Source organism: Lynx canadensis, chromosome A1 (assembly GCF_007474595.2).
Source record: "Lynx canadensis isolate LIC74 chromosome A1, mLynCan4.pri.v2, whole genome shotgun sequence".
NCBI classification, from domain to species: Eukaryota; Metazoa; Chordata; class Mammalia; order Carnivora; family Felidae; genus Lynx; species Lynx canadensis.
This window is the reverse complement of record NC_044303.2, coordinates 190,902,784-190,928,276: the sequence shown is the minus strand read 5'-3', so window position 1 is coordinate 190,928,276 and position 25,493 is coordinate 190,902,784. Positions and strand designations below refer to the sequence as shown.

The following is a 25,493-nucleotide window of genomic DNA, read 5'->3' as shown; positions in this document are numbered from 1 at the left end:
CAAAAATATGGGTGGCTGGGGGAGACTGAGAGGTTGGGAGAGTCCAAGAAAGCACAGGAAGGAAAGAATGATCTAAATCAGCTCTGTCCATTAGAAATACAGTGCAACCACAAATGTGAGCCGCACATGTAATTTTAAATTTTTTAGTAGCCATATTTTAAAAAGGAAAAATAAACAGGTGAAATTAATTTAAAAAGTGTTTTTAATGTTTATTTATTTTTGAGAGACAGAGACAGAGCACGAGCAGGGGAGGGGCAGAGAGGCAGACACAGAATCCGAAGAAGGTTCCAGGCTCTGAGCTGTCAGCACAGAGCCCGATGCAGGCCTCGAACCCACAAACCGTGATCATGACCTGAGCCCCTGAGCTGAGCCCTTGGCCTGAGTCAAGGCTTAACCGACGGAGCCACCCAGGCACCCCTAATTTTAATAATATATTTTCTATCATCCAATGTATCTAAAATACAATTTCAACATGAAATCAATACAAAAACATTTTTTAATGTTTTTTATGTATGTTTGGGAGAGAAAGAGAGCAAGCGCACGGTGTGGGGGGTGGAGCAGGGGGCGATAGAGGATCCGAAGTGGGCTCTGTGCTGACAGCAGAGCCTGATGCAAGGCTTAAATTCACAAACCGAGATTTCGTGACCTGAGCCGAAATCGGACACTTAACCGACTGAACTGCCCAGGCACCCCGATACAAAAATTGTTAAAGAGATAGTTTTTGTTGTTTTTTTTTTTCCTAAGCCTTCAAAGTCTAGTGTGTGTTTTACACTTCCAGCACATCTCACCAAGTTGCAGGTGCTCTGTGGGGTCCTGTAGCTGGTGGCTGCTCTCCATGCTGGACAGTGTACATTTAAATTATGTCACTTTCCTACCTAAAGCCTTTCAATGGCTGCCACTGACATCTAGAAAATACCTAGCTTTTTTACCGCAGCTGATGTAGTCCCATGTGATCTGGCCCCTAGATTAACCTTGTAAATTCCTTTTTGCCCATTGGTCTCCAGCATGCCTGCCCTTTATCCATGCGGACCAGCTTTTTTTTTTTCAATGCCAGAAACACTCTTCCCCCAGATCTTTCCATTTTTAGCAGTTAGGTGTCCATCCAACAAAATTGCTTTAGAGACACTGTCTTTGACCTCCGAATACCAAATGATCCTGTGTTGTTATTTTCAGAGCACGATTACTCTGCATTCTGTACCTCAGTGTGAAAGATAATAATAGCACATCTAACTCATAAGGTTGTCGTGAAATTTAAAATGCCTGTGTACATGCATGTGTGTGCCTGAGAAGTAGTAAATACTATGCAGTATTTTCTCTTGCATGAAATTATTTAACTTCTCCGTTTATTTAGTTGTCAGTGTCTTTACCAGAAGTAAGCTCCGTGAGGACAGGAACTTTGTATCCCCAGTACGACAATGTTCCCTGGGATATGGCAAGCATGCACTCAGTTGCTTTTTTGGTAAATGAATAAAAGAGGGAGGTGACTCAACTTCTGTGTTGCTTGTCTTTAACCTGGAAGTTCTGCTTTATGTTGAGCTTTTGTGGCTAAAAAGAAATCCGAACTTTGCTCTAAAGCAGAAAATAGTTTTATTTTAAATACATAAAATAACGCTTCATGGGTAGATCCTACAGTCTGAAACAGATGTGGCTAGGTGATTGGAAATCACTCACCATCATGTTTACTGGCCTTATTCAACTTTTATCCCTTCAGTGTCCTGTTGGATAAACGTTTTAGGGCCGAGTGTAAGAATTATGGAGTCATCATTCCATACCCGCCGTCCAACCGCTACGAAACGCTGCTGAAACAGAGACATGTCCAGGTATGGTGTAGAAAGCCAGAGCAGAGGTGGGACAGGTTAGAGAGTAGCTATGAAGTTAGTGGGGAGATCAGAGATCAGGACTAAACACTCTCCACCCTGCGTACTGCCCATGTGGGTTTCTGACCGTGGTGGGCATAGCACAGCCACAGAATCGTACAAATAACGAAGAGGCATTGGCATCGTGTGGTTCAAGTTCTAGGCTTCTCATTCTGCCCCTAGGACACTTCTGTGGCGTAGTAGCCAGCAGAGTCTTAGTCTTCTTGTCATAAGCTGTGGCTCACTTCTTTCCATCAGGACTGCCGCTCAGAAATGGGCAAATGCTGGTCTAAGGGAAGGCAGGCTACTTCATGCTTGAAATAAATTGTGTCAGCCAAACCCATGCTAGAAATCACAGTTTGGTCTTGTGAGGTTGGTTTCTGTTAACATTTGACTGCAAATGTAGAGGAAATGCTGCCAGGAGCTCAGAAACATCTCCCTGCTTTAAAATGTTAACATGAGCCAGGCAGGCAAAACACAGGATGCTTCAGCCACCCAACTCCTAAGCCCTGCTGTCAGCCAAGCAGCGGTGAAACGGCCTCTAGGCCATGACCTTTGTGTGCTTGGTACATGGGCCACGGTGTTTGTGGAGTAGACCCAGGTGAAGGGCCATGGCTGAGAAGTACCCCTGGTGGGGAGGAAAGGGTTACCCTGGAAACCCTGGACATTTTCACTGCTCTGAGAAATCAAAGCAAAACAGAATTATGAGAGAAAAAAGAACGAGCTTCACTTCTGTCAACAGCAGGAGCTCAATGCTTTTCCTTCAACCTCTCAGGAAATTACAGCTATTAGTTACTGATGCAGTCAGAATTAGCCACAGGACATTAAATACTGAGGGCTTTTATGTGCACATGATGGCTGTAAGGGGTCTTAGTTGGTAGAAAATCTCCCAAAAGGGAAATCGAAAAAAATAAAATAGTTAAGAATTAAATTTTAAAAAGTTAAGAATAATCCTTGGGCACCCAGTAAAGTGCAGTGCACACAGCAGGCACTCAGTAATTGTTTATTGCTGTTCACATAGCATCTGCAATAATCCCCGTGTGTGTACCCTGATGGAAATTATCCTAAGTTCTGTTTTCCATGCTGTAATCAGCCCTTCATTCTCATGCTTCTACACTCATCCCCATAAGGGCACACAGGACAGACGCAGGAAGAACCTCAGGGCTAAATGTAGGAGGCCAGCGTTGCATGGGATGCCAGAGCCTGTCCTGAGCCTTTTCCTACAGTATGAATGAATCACATTTTCGCTCCACTGTTTATATTTCAAATTGACAGGAAAGTTGAAAGAATAACACCATGAACATATATATACTCTGTAGGCAGATCCATGATTATTAATGTTGTACCACATTTGCTTCACTTTCTCTTATATACTTATTTATTCTCTCTCACAAATACAGTAAAAGAAATAAAATGGTTAAGAATAATTATTAGGCACCTACCAAAGTGAAATATATGAATATATGTTTGTGTATATACATATGTATGTGTGTGTATATACATATACTTTATATATATATATATATACACACACATACACACACACATACAGATATAAAAAGTGCAGATAAATAGTATATAAATATGTGAATAGTGTATGATATGTATACTATAAATACGGTGTATATATAGTAAGTAGTATATAAATAATAAATAAATACATAATCTATAAATAGGAAATAAGTATATATAATATATAAATATATAGTATATATAATTTATAAAAATATATATTTATATATAACATTAATATATATATGTTTAAATATACATGACCATTCACGAAAACTGCTTTCGAGAGGCTTTCTCTGACTTCCTTTAAATATATGTACTCTTCTTAGCCATTCGAGAGAGTGATGACACTTCACTCATGAATACCTCAGCATGTATCTCCAAAGAATGAAGACATTGTCTCATAATCAAAATAGAATTATCATACTCAGGAAATTTGACAATACTCTTTTTTGCATAGAGTCCCCATTTGTCCTAGTAATGTCCTTTATGCTTTCAATCCAATTTTCTATCAGTGCATTGCATTTAGTGGTCATGTGCCTGTGAGAACCTTAAGTAACTTTTCTCTCTGTCTCTTCCATGCAGTTGTTGGGTAGATCAATTGACTTAAACAGACTCATTACCCAGCGTATCTCTGCCGCCATGTATAAATCCTTGGACCAGGCCATCAGCCGTTTTGAGAGTGAGGACCTGACTTCCATCGTGGTAAGGGACAGGGGGCCCATGGGAGTTCTGGTCTGGGATTCCTTAGACTTGAAGCCTAGCTACAAGTGTTGTTAACCTAGTACTGAGCTAGTTAAAGAGAAGCAGTGAGTCTCTTTCCCAAATGAATAGAGCAAGAAATGAATGAGAGTCACCTTACCCTCCTGATTGCCTTGAGATCTCTGAGATGACCAATGCTGGGGCACAGCTGCTTTTCCTTTGGGCTTCTACAGAATCAAGAAAGTAGGGGGGTGGTTCTGAGAGCTAGGGAAGGTTGCACAACAGTGAGGGTGTCATGGGTGTGCAGTAGTATAGGTCCCAGAAGGGCTCTGTGCTTGGTTTTTTAATGCTCTGCTGTTGCCATCTTGAAATTCTTAATAATTTTTTTAACAAGGGTTTTCCATTTTGCACTGGGACCTGCATACTATGTAGTTGGTCCTGATGCACAAGCATGGGACAGGCCTACTTTCTTCTATTAAACAGTAATTTGAGCTACTCTCTGCTGACTCTTCTTCTCCAGGAATTAGAATAAACTTGATTGAGCAGTCCTGAAGTGAATCAAAGGAGGACTTTAATGCTTTCAAAAGCAGATGAGTGGAAGGAATGAGAGAAATAAAAAATCACCATTAAAGCACCATGGTGACAATTGTTGTGAGCAAAATCCAGCAAAGAATGCTGAAATTAGTAGGCAGAGCTTTGAGAAGAATATTTTATGATTCCTCTTATTATGAGGTCCCTAGAGTAGTAAAATTCATAGAGACAGAAAGTGGGATTTTTATTACTGGGAACTAGGAAATTGGTGTTTAATGGGTACAGAGTTTTGGTTGAGGAAAGTTAGTTCTGGAGACAGATGGTGGTGATGGTTGCAAAATAATGTGAATGTACTTAATGCCACAGAGCTATACACTTAAAAACGTTAAAGTGGGGGCACCTGGGTGGCTCAGTCCATTTGGCATCTGACTCTTAGTCTCTGCCCAGGTCATAATCTCACAGATTCATGAGTTCAAGCCCTGTGTCAGGCTCTACACTGGCAGTGTGGAGCCTGCTTGGGATTCTGTCTCTCCCTCTGCCCCTCCACCTGCGTTCTATCTCTCAAAATAAGTAAATAAACATTTTTTAAAAATGCTTAAGATGGTAAGTTTTATGTTATATGTTTTACTATAATTTTAAAAATTACTTGAAAATTAAAAAAAAAATGAAGAAGCAGGATTCTTGCACACATTATCTTCTTGAAAATATTTATTAACTCCAAAGGGAAGAATAATAACTGTACACTGGGGAAACTTGGCAGATACCATCTTAACCAAGCATCAAAGATTAACATCACCAGTATTAACAGATATTCATGTATCCCCGTTATGTATTCCTCTGTGGTATTCTTGCCAAAATGCATGTTCTCAACCTAATCATGAGAAAATATCAGATAAATTCCAATCAAATAGCATTTTAAAAAAAAAGTGAACAATACTTTTCAAAAGCATCCAGATCATACAAGACTGAGATTAGAAAATGTTAGTGATTGAAAAAGACTAAGGAGATATGACAATTAAATGCAATGTGAGATTCTGAATTGAATCCAAGAACAAACAAAAGGACCCTCGTGAAGAGTCTGATGAAATCTGAATAAGGGGTGTCATTTAGTTAATAGAATTGGACCAATGTTTATTTCCTACTTTTGATAATTATGATTAGGTAAGATGTTAACATGAGGAAATTGGGTCAAGGATACACAGGAGCTCTGCTTTTTCACAACTTTCCTGAAAGTCTGAAATTATTTCAAAATAAAATTTGCTTTCTTAGGTGGACAAAGTGGTTAAAAACAAAAAAAAAAAAAAAAACAATAACAACAACAACAACAAAAAAAACGGTGACTAGGAATGAGGGTCTAGAGTCAGAAAGACCTAGCTAGGGTCCCAGTCCTGGCCCTGCCACATACTAGCTGGGCAGTCTTGGCAAGTTACTTCACTTCTACCAGCCTGTTTCCCCATCTCATGATGGAGGAATATTAGAATTCACAGTATAGCATTTTTATAAGGATGACTCTTTACAGCCTGGAAGAGCTTTGCATAGTACTTTGCACTTAATAAATTATAACTTCTATAAAAAAAAAAAAAGAAGAAGAGAGGAGCATAGAAATTTGGGGCTAACAATGAAACATTCTCAGAGTGAATTTTCAATAGCATTTCTTAAGAGGACTTGCCCCTTAAATGCTCACCTAAGTCCTGGGTCAGTGACTTTAAGAGATTATAATATAGCGTATGTTCTTCTGGGAGATCTATCTTAAGAAATGGATTTTATGAAAGGAAAGAAGGAAGGGAGGGAGGGAGGGAGGGAGGGAGGGACGGAGGAAGGAAGGAAGGAAAGGAAAGGAAAGGAAAGGAAAGGAAAGGCAAATGCAGAAAGGCACCGAAAGTAAAGGATAAAAGGAATTCCCTTTCACTTCCCTTCCCAGCCCCCGCCTTCTTCTCTCCCGCTTCCCTCCCTGCCTTCCTGGAAGGAAAGCAGGAAGAATGACGGAAGGCAGGAAGGAAGGAAGGAAGAGGAAGGAGGAGGATTATTCTTTGTTTATGCCAAAATGTTAGCAGTGATTATCTCCAAGCAGTGGGATTTTTGTTTTCATCTTTGTTGTTTATCTGTATCTTCTTGTTGTCCAGTAATGAATGAGCCTATCTCATGGAAAATCTGTTTTGAGGTGTCGGTGGGTGTCCATAGCCTCTTCCCACTCCTTGAAAGGCACTGAATGTTCTTTTAGCTGGGAACAAAATCAAAACAAGCAGTGAAAGCTGGTGTTTATCAGGTGAGGGCAGCCCCCAGGAGAGTAGCCACTTCCTGTGAAGCCCAGGAAGAGGAGACCCCAGGGATGCTCTCTCCTGTGGGGTCGGGAGACCCTCATTGGCCTTGGCTCAGAAGCTTCTGCCTCTTCTGAGAAACAAACTGAGGAATGTGCTCCCTTCAGCCCTTCCCTCCACCTTAGAAACTCCACTCTGAGATGAGAAGGCGGCTTGATGCCAAGCTGGGAGGGTGGCAGGGATTTCTCAAGCCAGTTGTCCTCATCCTACACAGCTGAGCAAATAGATTCTCGGAGAGCTCTGATGCTGAATTAGAGGGCTGGCAGCTTGCAGGCTGTGTTTTGTTTAGGCTATAGAGCACATTTGAAATTTTGAGCCAACATTTAACATTTGGAAGAATTTGAATAAAACTGCAGAAGCTCTGGCAACATCACACCAGCCTTTCCAGATGGCAACAATTGTCTAGAAATGACTAGACGATCCCATCAGGCGGGTTGTGCTCTCTTTAGCTTGCCCCGAGCCCCACTGGTGCACTTCATTCCTGTGTATGACCTTCCATGCCTTGCTGCACCTGACTTTGAGACCCCTGTTCTTCTCGCCTACCTGGGGCCACAGAGCAGGTCAGCGGTCCAATATGGCTGACACTCAGTCTTTCTGGTTCCCACCAAAGAGCTCTTTCTACTCTTTCACAGAAGTTGTCCCATGATGTGTTTTATTTCTTCAGTTCTGCTGCTCTGCGTTGCTCTCAGTAAACTGGCTTGACTATAGAAAATTCAGACCTTCTCAGAAGGCACCTGAGCCACCCACATGGCCTTGTAAACCTTCTGTGCCTTGATGCACTGGGTTCTGCATCCCAGAGGCAGGTGGCCTCCTATGATTTAAAGTCCAGAAGAACATGGCTGATGCCAAGACAGTTTGAACTATATAACAAAAACCTCGGTGCGGTTGCATGATGAAAGAAGTAGATCTACATTTCTAGGAGCCCCCCCATCAGCAGAGCTAAGAACTCCCTCCGTTGGTCTCCCTTGTAAACACTGATACACATTTGTGAGGCTCTTGAAATCACAGAGCATTAGAACAGAAATTGTTCCCTGGTTTTTTATTTGCAGTTGTCTGCCTAGTAACACAGTACCTCAGTGTACCAAGGGACTCAGTGAGCTCGGAAATAAAATCATTAGCATTTACTCCTTTTATTTTATTTTATTTTATTTTATTTTATTTTATTTTATTTTACCCATTCTAAGTGAATGGGAACAAAAATAATAGTCCAGCTGGCTATGCCCTAACAGAAGCAGAGAGGTGATTTTCTCTTTCTTCCCTTCATTTGCTTCATGGTGCACAGTGACTGGAAACATATTCTTCCAGTTGCCATTCCAGAACTAAAATCCAGATTTTCCCCTTCTTTTGAAAGACCCTGGGATCTGTCATCACTGAGCCCATTCTGAAGAGGTGATACCTGTATGGAGTTAAGTGGCGGCTTCACCCTTACCTGGACAGACGTTTTGCCACAGAGACCGAGCCCCAGGAATCCCCCCTGCTTCTGACTGTCTCTCTTGCCTGAGCTGTCTGGCCTCTATAGCCATTTAGGTTTGCAAGCTTTGATACAGTTCTATACCCCCAATTTAGAGCCATAGAATCTGAGTTTCAGAAAGGCAAATCTCTCAGATTCTAAGCATAGTCTGGGGCCTCTACCTGACCACACTCTGAACCCCAACCAGCATTAGGGAGGTCTTGTGACTGATGAAAATAAAATTGATTCCCTGATATGGGGCTGCAGCCTGTGACCATAGACACCTGAACTCCACGTCCCAACCAGTAAGGCTGGCCCTCTGGCTGTCCCACTTCTTGGCCACACCGGTGAACTGCCCTTGCCAGTGTTCATTGAATTTTTATATTGTAAAACATCTTTACTTTAACCATTGTTACTTTTCAAAGGGCTTTCTTGGCAAACTGATTCTTTACTCCAGGCAGCTACGTCATAGGGGCCTAAACATGTGATTTGACGTCAGAAGACCTGGGATCACTTACTAAACCATGTTCTGTATTCCCTGTGTGACCCCGGGCAAATTACTTCACCCTCTGAGCCTCATTTGTCCCCTCTATGAAACAGGAGGATCTCAAAAAAGCACTTCACCACAGCAATATGGGAGTGTCCTAGAGCATCAGAAAGAAGGATGCCTTATCTCTGCATAAGATTGTGCTTTGATTCTTTTTGACAGCAGCACAAGGGACCAAGCCAGCCCAAAGGGGCCCACTCTCCTTTTACTTGCCAACAAATGCAGTGAGCTGTTGTATCTGCATATTGTCCACTTTGCTCCCATTCTCTGCTTGAAGGTGGGGTTCCAAGCAATCACATGGGCCCTTGGTTCATGGCTTTCAGCTGTACCTTCACCAACATGAAACCAACCCTGTGACTGAGAGACACAAGAGGAACCCAAAGGAGGGGGCATTCTGCCCCCAGCTATTTTTTTAAATTTCTATCGTATACAGTGGTTAAGAATACGGACTTTGGAGCCCAGCTTCCTGGATTTGGAGTCAAGCTATTTAACTTCTCAAAACCTCAGTTTCTCTGTGCATAAAGAAAACCATAATGGTAACCATACAGGGTTTTTTGAGCATTAAATGAGTCAACACACATAAAGTGCTTAGGATACTGTTTGGCATATATTAAACTGAACCATATGAAACTACTAATACTCAACAGTATTTAATAAAAGACCAGTAGCTTCACATGGTCTGACCTAATTGTAAGTACTTAGCGAGTGGTAACTCATGATTGCTTTCTGCAGGGCAGAGATAGATTCTCTGGTGACAGCCAGTCAGACCTTTCCTTTTGTTGACTTGCAACACTGAGAGGGGAACTTTTCCCTCACCAGTATGGGAACTGGAAAGCAAGCAGACATGCTCTCCACCCAAGGGACGTACAGACAGGGGACTTGAACCTGGTCTGTGGTCCCCTTCCCAGAGCAGGCATGCAGCTTCCCTCAGCACAGTCTGGCAGTCCCTCCTCCAAAGAAGAGCGTGTTGTCCCATGTCACTGTGGGATCCTAGTCTCCACATCAGCAGCTGGGAGGTTGTCTGAGAGGCTCTCCCCCGCTTGAAAGGAATCCATAAGATAAAGTGGTGCAAGTGTAGAGGATACGTGTATGTCCTCAGCAGCCATGGGCTCTCTCTGGCAGGAGCTGGAGTGGCTGCTGGAGATCAACCGGCTCACGCACCGGCTGCTGTGTAAGCACATGACCCTGGACAGCTTTGACGCCATGTTCCGGGAGGCCAATCACAACGTGTCTGCCCCCTATGGCCGCATCACCCTGCACGTCTTCTGGGAGCTGAACTTCGACTTCCTCCCCAACTACTGCTACAATGGGTCCACCAACCGGTAAGGGACTCCCTGGGCCAAGGGGGCTGGGGTGGGCTGAGGGTGGGGGAAACAGTTCCTTCCTGCAACAGGCATCTTTTGGAGTCCCTCTTGTGCTGGAGGTGGGGATGCCATGGTGACCAAGCAGACACCTTCCTGCCTCTGAGAGCCTCCAGGCTAGAGGAGGATGCAGGTGATCCAACAATCACACAATAGATGTACTGTTAGAAACAATAAACTTGGAGATGGAAAAGAAGCCCCCAGTCATGAGAGAGAAAATAGCACCACCTAATCCAGTCTGGGAAGTGATGGGAACCTCTAGAGAGGCTTCCTCCTCTGAGGAAGTAATGCTTGAGAAGAGATGTGAAGGATGAGTAGGAATAAATAAGATGAAAATACAGGAGAAGAATATTTCAGACAAAGTCTCCAAGGAACCTAGAGAGCCTGGTGAGGGTGGAACAGATGGGATGGGGAATGGTGCCTTGAAAGATAGTGCAGGACCCAGGAAGACGCAGGAACCAGGCCGTGCACTACTCCATAGGCCAACATAGGATCCCGCATGGTGCTTTATGATCAGACGGTACCTTTATGAGGACATCCACATGCATGAACACATTCATGCAAAACAGGCATACATGTGCATGACGAAGTGCTGCATGTCTCCTGCAAGGTGCACACAGCCCTGGGTCAGGCACCGAGGTGAGGACATAGACCTAATCCCTCATCTCCACAGAGGTTCAAAACCTGACAGAAGAGGTGAGATGTATTCACGCACAACGCAAGTACGTGAGGGGAACCTGGGTGGCTTAGTCGGTTAAGCGTCTGACTCTTGATTTCGGCTCAGGTCATGATCTCATAGTCATGAGAAGAAGCCCCACATTTGGCTCCACATTGGGCATGGAGCCTGCTTGGGATTCTCTCTCCCCCTCTCCTTCTGCCCCACCAGCACTGACACATACACACACACACTCTCTTTCTTAAGAAAACACAAGGCCATGAGGATACACAAATATGCATGTGTTTACAGGTCTTCTCAGTACTCTCAGGGCCTGGCTCAGAGCCAGTATTAAATTAGTATGTGTTGAATGAATAGAAGGGTCTAGGAGGAAACCACAGATGAGCCTAAATCCACACACTTAGCAAGACAGACTTCCAGTTCTGTAAAGATTTGGGACTTTTAATCCTCTTGAGCAGAGATCTGCAGACTATCGCCCACAAACCACATCTTGTTGCCAACTGTTTCTGTACAACCCATGAGCAAAGAATACTATTGACATTTTTGTATGGTTGGGGAAAAAATCCAAAGAAGAATTCTAATTTGATGACAAGTGAAAATTATTTGAAATTCATAAAGTTTTACTGGAACTCAGCCGTGCTCATTCATCTACAATTGTTTTTGGGTGCTTTCACACTACCAGCAGAGTTGAGTAATGGTGACAGAGACCATCTGGCTTGTAAAGCTGAGAATGTTTCCTATCTGGGCCTTCACAGAGTTTGTGGAACCCTGCTCTTAAGAAGCCAAAGTGGGTGGATAGGGAAGGATCAGAGCCCCAGAGAAGGCCGTTTTCAGGCCCAGCCAATTGTCACTTCTTGCCTATGTCCTTGTAAGCGAGCCATAAACCCAGAGTCTAGCCTGGGAATCTGGGCTGCAGTTTTCCCATCTATAGAAAGGAGACACTAGGGGAATGAATGGGAGCATGTCAGAAGAGTTGTGTCTTTATAGGCAACCACCTAAGAAACAGTGTGGTTGCACCTGGTCAGTAGGGGCTCTTGCGAGGCTGTGTCCCGTGAAGCATACTCTTTGGGCCTGGTTAACGCCCTTCCCCTCTCTTTTCTTCTGCTAGTTTTGTTCGAACTGCCATTCCTTTTACTCAAGAACCGCAAAGAGATAAACCCGCCAACGTCCAGCCTTATTACCTGTATGGATCCAAGGTGAGTAGTCTTGCCTGTGTCCTACTTCGAAGAGGGCTAGTGAGCAAAAGCAAACAGAAAAGTGTTTTCTGAATCAGAAAAGTAAGAAGATGTAGAGATAAAGAGGCAGTAGTGAGAAACAAGTGCAAGCAGATTCATCTTTATTTGTGCACAACTAGCAAGCGCGGGGGTGAACGCAGACCCGGCGGGGCTGGATCCTGGGCGGGAATTGTTTGGGGAGCACGTCACAGAGGTGAGCAGGGAAGTAGGTGTGTGGGGCTTCTTGTCTTCACCCCATCTCCTCCTGTTTCTCAGTCGATTCATTGCCGTATCATCCTGCAATTCTGGGATTTTTTGTGTTCCATAAAGATAAGAGATTTGCAGACAGGAAGCAATTGGGAAGGTGGAGTTTGAAGGAAATCCCAGATGGCTCGAGCTAGAGCTGAGAGACAGGTCTTCTCCCATCTCTTTACTGCTTTGTTCACAATGCACATCCTGACCCTAACTAGACCTCCCAAATGGTGCCCTGTTCTAGACCCTCAGTCCTTTGCCATTCATTAAATAGACGTTTATTAAGCGCACACTATAGGCCAGACACTGGGCTAGATTCTGCATGCTGGGAATATATCAGAGATTAAAACAGATGTCATTTCTGCCCTTCTTGAATTTCCACACCCGTGGTAGGAACAGGGGGCAGTGTTCACAAAGTCTCACAACACTGTGGTATGTGTAGGAGATCCATTTCTTACCCTGCGGGTGTGAAGGGGAGAATGACACCGACAGGGTGAAATGTGTCAACCAACAACAACAAAGGCAACATTTTTCTTCGTGATGGAATAGAAATGGCCACCTTTGACCCCATTTTTTAAAAAGTAAGCACAGATGGACTCAGAAGAAGAACTTGCCTGAATATATATGAGAAAAGGTACTCCTCTAAAGTCGGGGACCCCTAGATCAGGAAGTGTGGCAAACCAATGAGCTCCCACCACTTGGGCCTACAGGTGGGTGGGCTTAGAGGCTCTTGGGATGATGCTGGGACAGTGCAGGTGTCCTCTCCAAGATGGCCAGTCTGGTCAAAGCAACTTTCTCAAATCAAGGGACATTATAGCCAGCATTTTGGGTAGCTCACAGACATGTCGTTGAAAAACACTGAATTACAAAGTAAGAACAACACCTCCCACTTCAAATCTCTTTCAAACCTTGTAATTATAACAAGGAGAAAGACTTCTGTTGATGCTAGTATGTCTTAATACCTTCTGCTCTCCGATCTCCCTTTTTATCAAAGCTAAGAGAGCAGACCTTAAGCTCAGAGGCTTTAATAGGCAATAGGATCTAAGTCAAACTTAATATTATGTTGTTTTCATTATGTTTATTCTTATATCTCTTCTGTTCATAGAAGGAGGGTGCTGGCTTTTCATTTATGGAGTCATAGAAGTCTATCTTTTAAAATAAGTTTAAGTTTGAAAAGTGAGTCAAAAGAAAAATATTGTTAATAACAGTAGAGATAATCTGTGGTTTAAACAAAATGAAGGTGGGGTACGAGGTGTTATGTGATAGCCTGAAAGCTGGAAAACACTCTAGGGCAAGGCTCCTCAGCCTTTCCAAAATAATCCCCCCAACAGCAGTGGACACTGGACATCTGCCTCAGCTGACTGGAAGCATAACCCAGAGAGCCCACCATCAACTCGAAAGTTTCCTCAGAGTATTGTGTTTTATTTAAGCCATGCAAATTTTGCTTTCTCTACCATAATATATTCATGTTTGTTTTAATATTAAAATAACATTTTAAATTCCTAACTGGGTTCCCCTAAATGGACGCTCCTAAGAGATGCCATATTTCTCCTTTGACATACCGTGGGGGTGTATGCTTTCCAGCTTGAGAAGCTTTGCCATGGGGCATCCATCCAACCCAGGCGATCCACAAGAGCACTGACATTTGAGGGGAGACAAATGGGCAGCCTAGAGACGCATTTTTACAAAAGAACTACTGTATAGAGGGCTTTAAGCTACATGATGCAGGCTGCCTCCTCCCTACCTCTCACTCCCCAAAACGAGGCAGTATGGCGGGATGATCACCACCCCCTCCCAGTAAGGCACCCTCATCAGGGGCATCCTCATTGTCGGCATCCTGGTCAGCTGCTGCATCCTGGTTGTCTTCAGCTGCTTCTGGTTCTGCATCAGCTCCGGAGTTCTTGCGTGGCATTTCCACCAGGGGGAGCCCCTGCAGGTCTTCCTCTCTCTGACCAAGAGCTGGGGCCTCCTCCGGCCATCTCACCAAGCCATTGGCTTCCTCCATGTGGCCGGCTCTGTAAGACCATCGAGGCTCATGGCAACGGATACACCAGAACTGGAGGCAGATAAAAGCTAAGACGGCTGTGAAGCAGGCCAGCAGAATGGCCATCAACACCCAAAGGGAAATTTGGGGGTCCACCAGGGAGCTCCCAGCAGCCAGTGGACTCTTATCCAGGGTATGGAACATGGTGCAGTAGTGCCTATAAGGGAAGGCAGCCTTCTTGCAACTGATGCACAGGAAGTAGAGAGTGGAAGGGGCGAGGTGTTCCAGCACCACAGAACTGATCGTTCGAGGCACTTTCTCCTCGTGGTGGAAGCTGTAGCGAAGATAGCCGGAGAAGATGCTGTTCCAGTTGGGCCTATACATAATATGGTAATAGTCCTCCAGACAGGGCTCGGAGGACGACCAGGAAATGATGGCTCCTGTATAAGAAACGTTCCCAACCTCGATGTTCATCCTGATTCTAGAACCAGAATCAAAGTGAAAAGTGACATCCCCTTGCTTAAGTATTTATGATCATCATACCAGCATATATTACACATTCAAGATGGAGACTAATAATTGTCCCTATTCTACAAAGAAATGGAGGACAAGAGGTTACGTTACTCAGCTAAGGTATAGCTAAGAAATGACAGAACAAAATCAGGGCTGTCTCATGTCAAAGCCTGAGGCCTTCAGGCCTGAAAAAGATGCACTCGCATCTCCCCAGCCTCATCCTGCCCTGGCTGAGATCTTTTAGGTACAACATTGTTTCCAACCCTTTAAAATAAGAAGAGAGGCAATAAAAGAAATCAGACCACCCGATTAACGTCCCTACATTAGTCACCACACGTTTGCGACCTCCAAGTCAGACAATTATATCACCTACAATATCCCTTCTGGAACTTCTGCTTTTGCTGCAAGTGCTGTGAGCTCAGTCATCTAGAACATTCTGCCCACTGCGATTTTAGCCTCCCAGCTCTGTTGCCCGTGAGAGAGGAGATTTGCGTCATCACTCCTTGGCAGCTGATTTCTCCCCAGTGCCTCTGCTCCTGTTTTATTTCTTTGTTTGTTTGTCCAAAGGCAAACGTACCCAGGAAATTAGTTGTGTAGGTCAAGACAATCAGCTCCTAATACCAGCATAATTGCTACTGCTCAGTATCTCTGGTACTGTGAATATCGATGATGATACTAACCACCAGCAGTTAGTGAGTGGTTTCTGTGTCACATCTAGTATGTGTCATGCTGCATGCTCACAGGCCATAATAAAAGTCACACCCTCTGAGCTAGGTCCCCTTTGTATAGGTGAGCAATCTGAGGTCACTCAGCTGATAAGTAGACTCAAAGCCCCGTAATTGCTGGATTTCCAAATGCAAGGCTGCTGGGTTTAGTTACAGGACGTTACCGCAAAATGAGATGTTGGTACGCAGACCTGGTTGCTGTTTTTCCACAAATCAAATGAGCCCTCTTCAGATTCCCAGCCTTACGGCTTTGGTAAGAGAACACCATCTTCAAGATTTGGGGGTTTCTCTTAAATTCTGTCTGTTAGAGACATAGTGTTTCCCCTCCACTGAATTTCCCCCTGATCTATGATTCAGGGACAGCTGTATTCATTCAACCTGTGTATGTTCATGTACAGGTCTTACCCAGCCCTATTCTCTGCCCCTTCTATCTCACGTGAAATACAGAAGCCTTCGTTTTAGATATTAATGACCTAGTAAAAACCCGTCAACCAGATTTTAACCTGAATTGGCTATGAAGCCAAACGGATTTCTATCACAAGCTGCTTTCTGTCTTCCCTGCCTCCCTCCGACCCTCTATTTTCATGCCCACTCTCCTAGAGGAGGTGGGCAGAGAGATGCAGAGCATTGAGTGATTTTTCAGTCCTTGTTTTTCTTCTCTAAGGATGACAGTGAACTAAAATGCTCAGGAAGGGGAATAGTTCCCTTCTGTTTGGTTGGAAATTTCATCCCAGAAACACAGGCAATGAAAGGGACAAGACAGGTGTGCTCAGATCCCTCCCGGGAAGGTCATTGCCAAGGAGACTATTTGAGCTGCCTTCATCAGTCTCCTTTCTCATAAGCTCCCCCATCCACTCCACCCCACACATCCCTATAAACACACTTCTGACCACAATGAAAAGAGCTTAATTCATTACTTATAATACAGAGGCTATGGCCTTTGTAAAACCCTTCCATCAGGGGTGATCAGGAATCGCGTTTTTTTTGTCATGACTCTTCTCTCTTGTTTGCCTCACATCTGCTGCTGGCTGTCTTTGCAGACTGAGTTCTCTACAGCAGACATTTTTAAGAGCTTTCTGGCAAAACACTATAGCAGCATCCTCAGCTTTGGAGACCAAATCAGTCTCCCTTATTTGTTTTTCTTTCTCTGCTTCTGTTTCTAAATTCCCCCTATTTTTAGCTATTCATATTACCATTGCCTGGCCGTCCTCCAAGCAGAGTGTGAAAGGAGAAGCCATTTCCATTTCCAAGAAGAGTCATTTATGTCCCTTACCTGATGCTCGCGGTGGATCTGGTTAGAACGCAGCCTGCAGAGGCAGAGACAGAGTGGACCAAAGCTGAAGGAATGGAGCCTTCTCCCCTCCTCTGCTCTGGGCTCTCCTTGATGTCTCTCTCGCCACTGTCTGAGTAATCCCACTGTCGCCCCCAACGCTCACATTATTCATTTCTTCAGATCAGCATCATTCACCATGGCAACCAGCAGGCATCTGTACGCACGATGCTTTCAGGGACCAGTCTGGAAAGGCTTTTGCCCACTGAGAGGAGCTCTCATTCCTTTGGCCAAAAAAAGGCAAACAGTCTCCTGCAAACTGATCCTCAGAATGGTACTGATTCTTCCAAGGCTGCCAGATTTTCTCTGTAATTGGCTGGCGATCATTTTTTGCCCCATCTAGACCCTCTTTGGACAATGGTCAAATACAATTATCAGTTATCCCACAATTTAAACAGCAATTTTATCCCTTGCCCTCCCACCCCCACCCCACCTCCTACCATCTTCTTTCTTTATTCTTGTCTCCTGTGGCAGTCTCCAGATACATGACACTGGTCAAGACTCTTTTATTCTCTGGGCCTCAGTTCCATCATCTGTAAAGCTGTAGCCTTGGGCTAGATGGGGATGGCAGATAGAAAGCAGGATTCTACCCCCTGCCCAGTCCTGAACCCACGTCAGGCTTTCTAAACCATCACAGCATATGTACTGGGTTGATTTGAGTCTACCCAGAACCTCAGGGTGTGACCTTATTTGGAAATAGGGTCTTTGTAAATTTAAATTAGTTGAGGATCTTGAAATGATACCATCCTAGATTTAGGGGGAACACTGAATCCAATGACTGGTGTCTTTATAAGAGAAAGGAGAGGGAGATTTACACAGAGGGGCACAAGGGGAAGGAGCCATGTGAAGACAGAGGCCAAGGTTGCAGTGATGTCACCAGAACCAGAGAGTGCCAGGCACTGCCGGGGCCTGGAAGATGTAAGGATGGAATCTTCAGCGGGCACATGGCCCTGCCAGCACCTTGATTTCAGGTTCCTGGCCTCCAGAACTGTAGGATGTTACAGTGTTAAGGCACCACGTTTGGGATCATTTGTCACAATGCCCTTAGGAAACTAATACAACACTTCTTCCAGTTGGGCTCAGAAACACAGGCATCCCAAGAAGCTGCTACCCAATCCATCAGTTGGAGCTGAGACCAGAAATGGAAACCCTGTACTATTCCTGGATTGGATGATCCCCAAAGTTCCTTCTCTTTGAAGACCCTGACTCTACTTCCATTTCCCACAAAACTATCTGCCTCCGCAATTCTACCCCTTCCTGGTCTCCTCAACCTCAAAAGAATTTGTTGCCAGCACTCTATTGGGGCGAGCACAGAGCACATCTGATATATGAAGAGAATCAAGTTCTGTCATCCTAAGCTACCAAGTTTGTGGAAATTTGTGATAGCAGCCCCGGCTTAGGCAGATTTAGACCTGAATTATTTTACACAAATTACGTGCTTTTAAAAGTCAGGGTTTCTTTCTCTTCTTGGTTCTTGGCCAAAGTATCCAAGTGAACCCATGAAAGTCTCCTTGTGATCCACATGAGTGATAATCAAAAAGTTCTGAAGAGTTTCCCGGTGAGTCACAGACCCTCCCCTGGCCAAGGGTCTCTGTGAGCCTTGGAGTCCCGGGATGTCCCTTGATTAGACACTTGCTCTGTGTCTTTCCCATGGCATTAGGTCTTCCCAGGGGCCTGTCTAAACTCTGCCGTAATGTGTGCTAATGGTGACTCCCTGCAGAACATAAAAGTGTCCTCTCCACAGAAAGGCCACCGTGGTAGTTTGCAGGTGCCTTTTGAAAAGGTTATTTTGAGGGAAATAAAAATACCAGACTTGGGAGGCCTGTGGAGTGACGAGATAAAACTCAAGCCTTTGCCACAGAAAATGGGAATTTATTTTTAATGCTCCTGGATGCCATTTTTAATGCTGAGCTTCTTATTTGAGAAGTTGAGACACTTAGAGAATGGGAGTGAGGCCTAGAAGCCTTCCTGTTTCACAGATCCCAAGGGAAGGGAGGGCATCCTCAAACCATACGACTGACTAGAGGCAGAGCCAGCAGTGAAAAGCATGCCCCCAAACCTGAGTCCTGGGTGCGTCCTGCCCCTTTGGCCATCACCATCTACCAGCAGCACCCGGAGGAGCCAACGCAGCCCTTGGTGCTTGAGATAAATCTTCTGGAGGCACTGGCCTCAGGAGATCACATCCCAGGAAGGCTTACTCTTTCTCCACCTTCAGAGAGGCCAGGACGGCCCTGATTGGTTTACACCATTAGTAAATTACTGCTAGAGGAAACCAGCCAGAGTGGGGGTCCCTGTGCCCTTCCTGAAGGTGGCAACAAAGGGGTGATGTGAGGGTATCCCCAGTCCCAAAGCTGGCTGGCACCCAGCACAAGGTCGTTGTTCAGGGTACAGACCTTAAAATCCCAAGGCTGGGTTTGAATCCTGCCTCTGTGGCCTTGATGGATTCCCTCATTTTTCTATACCTTGGTTAACTCTTCTATTGATGCAAATATCAAGAATACCTGTCTTATAGTGTTGGAGCAGTGTAATGAACCCATCTCTGTGAGTGCCGGGCTTAGGAACAGTAGTTACTATTCAGAAGAAAAGTCAGTGGGTCAGAGCCATTGCCTGAGTTGACTGTAGCTTCTTCATCCAGAGGCTGATATGGACAAGGTTTGCACCCTACATGATCCATCCTTCCTTCCTTCCTTCCTTCCTTCCTTCCTTCCTTCCTTCTAAAAAAGTTTTATTTTAAATATATGTATGTATGTGTGTATGCGTATTGTACATAAGTTAAAGAATACAGAAAGACTCAAAGACAACAGTCAAATCCATACAACTCAGAAATAACAAAATGCATTTTGTTGCATTTTACATGTGCTTTATCACTTTACCCAGGTGACAACTCTTTGAAGTAGGCCTCTTATCACCATTGTACACAGGGGGAAACTGAGGCTCAGAGGGGTTAATTAACTTGACCATCAACACAAAGTGAGGCTTGGCAGAGCTATGCTGTCTCCCGGTCTGGATCCCTAGAGCCGGCGCTCCTGGCCAGCCTCCCTGATGCGCCACTCTTGTGCCTGCCTTATTCTTCAGTCAACAGTAATCAACAGGAATGCTTACCTTTGCTTAGCTTCTCTTCAGCAGTAGAGACAGGACTTCACAGTTTAGTGGATTCCAGAATGATGGGAGCAGACGAGGAATTAAAAGACCTCAGAGAGAACATCCAGCCACCTGAATGTAGCCATAGAAGCAGGGAAACCATTAAATACATCTGGAGAGATGCACTCAGCATGTGTTTTTCCTCTTCTGAGGTTCCCTGCTCTGGAATCTGGAGTCCACGTACCCCTGACCAAGAGCTCTGTCACTTAGGGTGAGGGGTGATACTAAATGTAAAAGATGTTTAACAGCCAGGCCAATAATTGAAATTAGTATATGAGCCTAAATTTTAAACGTACTAAGTCAAGTAAATGATATAGAGTCTATCATAAAACTGCCTTCCAAGTGACATAGATTGTCATACAAATCAGCCCTTAAAGTATATCAGTAATTTCCCAATAATTTCAGTCTGTAGAAATTGTCGGTGTGACCTTGTGTTTGGTGTGGTTGTCACTAGCTGCATGACGCCCCTGTCCAAGCCATGATTTGACCTCAAGGAAATCCATCATTCTCTTGCGACGCTTTTTCCATTAAGTCATATCCTTGAGACGTAGGACCCAGTGCATTGCTACATCCAGCTGAGACATCTCAGCTGGGCCCATCCCTTGGTGCCAGCGTCCAGCCTGGCCTGCCCAGCAGAGTCTGCATCAGCCCCACTGACGGCCCCACCAGCAGTGCTACTGGCTTTGCTGTGGCTGCCCCCACTCCCATGGCTGCCCCTGCTCCCATGGCTGCCCCCACTCTCGTGGCTGCCCCTGCTCTCGTGGCTGCATGGCACCGCCCCCCAGCTACACAACATTATTGACCCACCAGTCCAGAAGAATTTTTTGTTATTTTGCCAATTGGTACATGCAGTACAATATCATCTTGTATTTCACTTCCCTTAGGTTCCTCCTCTGCTGAATGGGGGTAATTGTACCTGCCTTACATGGTGTAGGAGGCTGATCATGGCCCCCAAAGATGTCAGGTCCTAATCCTGCTACCCGGAAATATCACTGTATTTTGAAAAAAGGGCTTTGTGGATGTGATTAAATGAAGGACCATGAGATGGGAGATTATCCTAGAGTATCAGGATGGGTCTGAAATGCTATCACAAGTGTCCTTATAAGAGGGAGGCAGAGGGAGGTTACACACAAATGGAGGAGGAGCCCACACCTCAAGAGACAACGGAGGAGGCCACAACCCTTGGAATGCTGGAAGGCATCAAAAGCTGGAAGAGGCGAGGGATGGGTCCTCCCCCAGCGTCTGGAGGTGGTGTGGCCCTGCCAACACCTTGATCTTAGCTCCATCATTCTGATTTTGGATTATGGCTTTTGGAACTTATTTCTCTTTTTTACCAGATTTGTGGTAATGTGTTATAGCCGCCACAGAAAGCTAACATACCTGGGTATATTTTATATATGAAGGAATTATTCATAAGCTGAGGAACATTACACACTTAGGTGTCATCACATTGGTATAGGTTATTTAAAAAGTGATGACTTTGGTTTCTTCCAAAAATCTTAGCATCTCTAAGTGTACATAGCGTTGGTATGGTATCGCCAGAGAGTTCCATTCCTGTTCTCCCTCTTGCCTTTATTCACGAGACAAGAAAGGGAGGAGCACTGATTCCTGAGGGAGGCCTCTACAGCAACCATCTTGGATTTTTCAAACTCTGAGCTAAGAAGCCCAAGAAAGAAGCCAGACACTAGAGACCCAGCCTGCCTGCGGCTCACTACACATCAGGAAGAGACAGAAATGTCAGCCCTTCCTACCGATGGACTTGAATCTTTAACTCAGGACTCTGTCAGTCCTTTAACACATCTTAGCCTGTGGGCTCTCAAGGAGGCTCTCAACAAGGAGGGTGTTGCTGTTATCTCCCCAGTCTTCCTTGCCCTGCGGGGATTTCAGAGAGTTGAGCTGAGCTCTCCACCTGAATTAGGAAGTCATGTTTGTGTCCCTGGACTGATGGGATTCAGATTGCTCAAGGAACATTAGAGAAATTGTAACTAAAACGGGAAAATTAGAAACGGTTTTAACTCCTCTTGGGATCTCCGAAAACAGAGATTGTGATTCCAGAAAGCAGAGATGCAGATTGCTTGCAAATTCAGTTTGCCAAATAAGTAGTCCTCAGTGATTGGAGTGGCTGGCCATGTTTACTGTCCGTGAGAGGTAGTCGCCTTATACAACACTTAAAAATGGTGAAAACGGTAGCTTGTAGGTTATGTATACATCTTACAGGGTTTTTTTTTAAAGCCCATATTAATAATATTACAGGGCCCCAGCATCTGCCAGATCAAACTCACCTTATTTTCTGTCTTCCTTAAAATACTGTCTTGCCTTCAAGAAAAAAAAAATGCACATCTGTGTCACGTATTAAAAATATGGTTCTAATTTCTAAATCAGGATTGTTTACTTCTTGAGATCTCATAAAGTTAGCTATTTTGTGCAGTATGCATTTAAACCAGTGAGGCATCCTAAATAGGATACATAATTAGTTTCTAAGGTAGGCAGCCTGGTAGTTACCTGAGTCAGCAGGATTGGTTCCGTGTAAGAGGTATGTAGCAAGTTTCCAATGTCTCAGGTCATGTTGCCTTCCTGTTTTTCTTTGCTAAACCTCAGAAAATGGCCAGGCTCCCATATTCCCACATTTTCTCAATAGGGCCCAGCCTCCTATTGAGCCAGCAGGTCAGATGGGTGCCCTCCGGGGGTGTGTGTGTGCATGTACTTTGCAGCATGCGTGTGTGTGTGTGTGTGTGTGTGTGTGTATTTCCTCCTGCATGGGTGTGGTGTATTTTGGGGATGGGGGGGAGTGAGGGGAGCTGACTCACTTATTCACTTAAGAGGACTTGAATTCTGCTCATTTCATGCTGATCCTTCCTGAGCTTGGGCCATCAACCGAGGCCTAAATTTGTGGTCTAGACCAGAATCCAAGACTGGTGTGGGAAGGTCAACAAGAGGCCTCTTGTGTGCACTGAGTGGGTCTGTAGGGGAATTCTTTACACCCCTGTGTGTGGTAGAAACAATTCCAGAGTTATTCTTCTTCTCCGCCTAGAACTGGAGAGGCTGCTGAATAGTTTCTATCTCCCTGAATATGTTTTTATTTGCACTTGCTATGAGTGCTAAGGGCACTTGGCGCTTGGGTGGGAGGGAGGGTCGAGAATGCTAAGGAGGAATGCCTAGGAAGACAGCACTGCAGCTAGGAGCTCAGAAGGAGTGCCCCTGTCCACCCCTGGCTCAGGCAGGGCTCCCTTCTAGCCACACTGTGTTTCGCAGCCTCCACCAGGACACTTGGAGCCATGAGGGCCTCTACCCAGCACGGTCTGTTGCTGGACAGCTCCTGTTTTTATAGTGTTGTAAATATTGAGCAAAATCTGCATGTTTGGTGTGTCGGCTAGTCCCAGCTATGACCTCATGTGGGATATACAGTGTGTCGTGTAAAATCTCACCCCGTTGGGTGCACTCCCCTCTCCACGTTCCGAGAATCATGACTGCAACCAAGGCTGCTGGGGGACATTTGGCCAAGAAGTTGTATTTTCTTAGTCTTTACCTACCAGATTCTCAAACAAAGCAATATTAATGGTGGTTATCACGGTGAGTGCTTCCAATGTGCCAAGCACTATGCATCACGCCTTATATATGTTGCCTCATTTAAACTTCCAACAACCCTATTGGAGTTCTTGGCCTAGAGAGTATAAGTCATTTGCTCAGAATCATCTAGCTAGTAAATTTGTGGACCTAGGATTTAAACTCAGGCACCACACCACCCCCCATACATCCCCCCCCCCCAAAGTCCATCCTCTAGAATCAGACAAAACAGGAAGAAAAAGTCAGAGAATCAGACAGGGAAAGAAAAAAAAAAAAAATAGTTGATTGCTTTTGTACCCATCAGGGATATCCATTTGAAAGCTCCCTGCTGCTCAGAAATTCCTTTCATGAGATATTTGTAAAAGGGATGAAGGTGAGCTTCACCGGGTTCAGAGGAGAGGTCCTGAGTGCCTGGTGTGGGTGGGGAGATGAGAAGGTGGTTCTAGAAGTCAGTAAGCTCTGTCACATGCCCCCAGCACAGCCAGGTCATCATTCCCTTGTTCCTGTGCAGTCTTGAGCTGCAGCCCTTTTCAGGAGAAAATTCAAATCATGGTTTTGTTTTTTAATCTTTGAAAACAAATGTTGGCAAGTAAATCAGCCCAGTGGGTTTTTTAAATTTACATTTATATTGAGTTATAACCATATTGAGTTAAGATGCAGTCTTAATCAGTTCAGGCTGCTACAACAATACCATAGACTGGTTGGTGTACACACTTATTTATTGCCTAGAGGCTGGGAAGTCTGAGACCATGGTATTGGCAGATCAGTTGTCTAGCACAGACCCACTTGCTGGTTTACAAATAGACTTCTTCTCACTGTATTCCACATGATGGAGAAGGAAGGAAGGAAGGAAGGAAGGAAGGAAGGAAGAAAAAAAAGGAGGAGGGATGGAGGGGGAAGGGAAGAAAGAAAGAAAGAAAGAAAGAAAGAAAGAAAGAAAGAAAGAAAAAGAAAGAAAGAAGGAGGAGGGGTGGAGGGGGAAGGGAAGAAAGAAAGAAAGAAAAGAATCAAAGACTCTCCTTCCAACTTTTTCTAAGTACTCGCACACTCCCTCCAGCCACCATCCCAATCCCACCCCCCACCCCCTCCATAGGCTGGCTGTTGTCCGCCCTCCCTCCCCTCCCCTCCCTAAACAAAGAAATACTCAAGAAAAGACAGAGAAGAAAAAGGAAAGAAAGAGGAAGAGAGAGAGGGTGAGAGGAAGGGAGGAAGAGAGAGAGAGAAAGGAAGAAAAGAAAAGAAAACAAGCTCTCTCATTTGTCTTCTTACAAGAGCATTAATCCCATTCATGAGGATTCCACCCTCATGACTTTAATTACCTCCCAAAGGTCCCACCATCACAACAGGAGGTAGGATTTCATATGAATTTTGAGGGGATACAACCATTCAGTCCATAACATCCACAGACCATAAGTGTACATACAGTTTCCTGAGTTTTCACAAATGTATACATCTGTGTAGTCAGCAACCCAAACAGCGTGTAGGGCATTTCCATCACCTAGATGATTCTCTCCTGCCCCTTTCTCATCAATCTCCCTCCTCAATAGAGGTCAGCCATAGTTTGTTTGGTGTTTTCTGGATACTCCTCATCCCTAGGCTGGAAACAAGAGAATACAGAATAGGACTTTGATAACAGGGCCAGAGCTAAGATGCACTCACTCAGGAGAATGAATGCCTCCCTCACCTCACCCTGTCCCAACCCTGTTGTACAGAGTGGCCTGTTACAGAGTCACTAAAATAGTTTTTACTTTCATACACAGAAAATTATATGGCCCAACCTGGTTCTGTGGTTGACTGAATCAAACTCAATTCTCAAC

At 44.7% G+C, this 25,493-nt stretch overlaps 2 protein-coding genes across 5 annotated transcripts in view; one reads left to right on the top strand and one right to left on the bottom strand.

Annotated features, from left to right (window-relative positions):
- CYFIP2 (cytoplasmic FMR1 interacting protein 2) overlaps window positions 1–25,493 on the top strand; it is a 127,652-nt gene that overhangs the window by 61,763 nt on the left and 40,396 nt on the right. For all 4 annotated transcript variants that reach the window (XM_030328478.1, XM_030328480.1, XM_030328484.1 and 1 more), the window contains 4 exons: window positions 1,712–1,820; window positions 3,954–4,073; window positions 10,039–10,238; window positions 12,062–12,149. In XM_030328478.1, the coding sequence (XP_030184338.1) occupies window positions 1,712–1,820; window positions 3,954–4,073; window positions 10,039–10,238; window positions 12,062–12,149 (517 nt within the window). The remainder of the gene's footprint in view (window positions 1–1,711; window positions 1,821–3,953; window positions 4,074–10,038; window positions 10,239–12,061; window positions 12,150–25,493) is intronic.
- Window positions 13,831–17,190, bottom strand: FNDC9 (fibronectin type III domain containing 9). The gene is made up of 2 exons (XM_030328492.1): window positions 16,915–17,190; window positions 13,831–14,884 (listed from the first exon to the last, which is right to left on the bottom strand). The coding sequence occupies exon 2, from the start codon at window positions 14,875–14,877 to the stop codon at window positions 14,167–14,169; it is 711 nt and encodes a 236-aa protein (XP_030184352.1). The 5' UTR covers window positions 14,878–14,884; window positions 16,915–17,190; the 3' UTR covers window positions 13,831–14,166.

Coding starts and splice junctions, on each gene's coding strand:
- FNDC9 (XM_030328492.1), bottom strand. CDS start 14,877: ATGAACATCGAGGTTGGGAACGTTTCTTATACAGGAGCCATCATTTCC.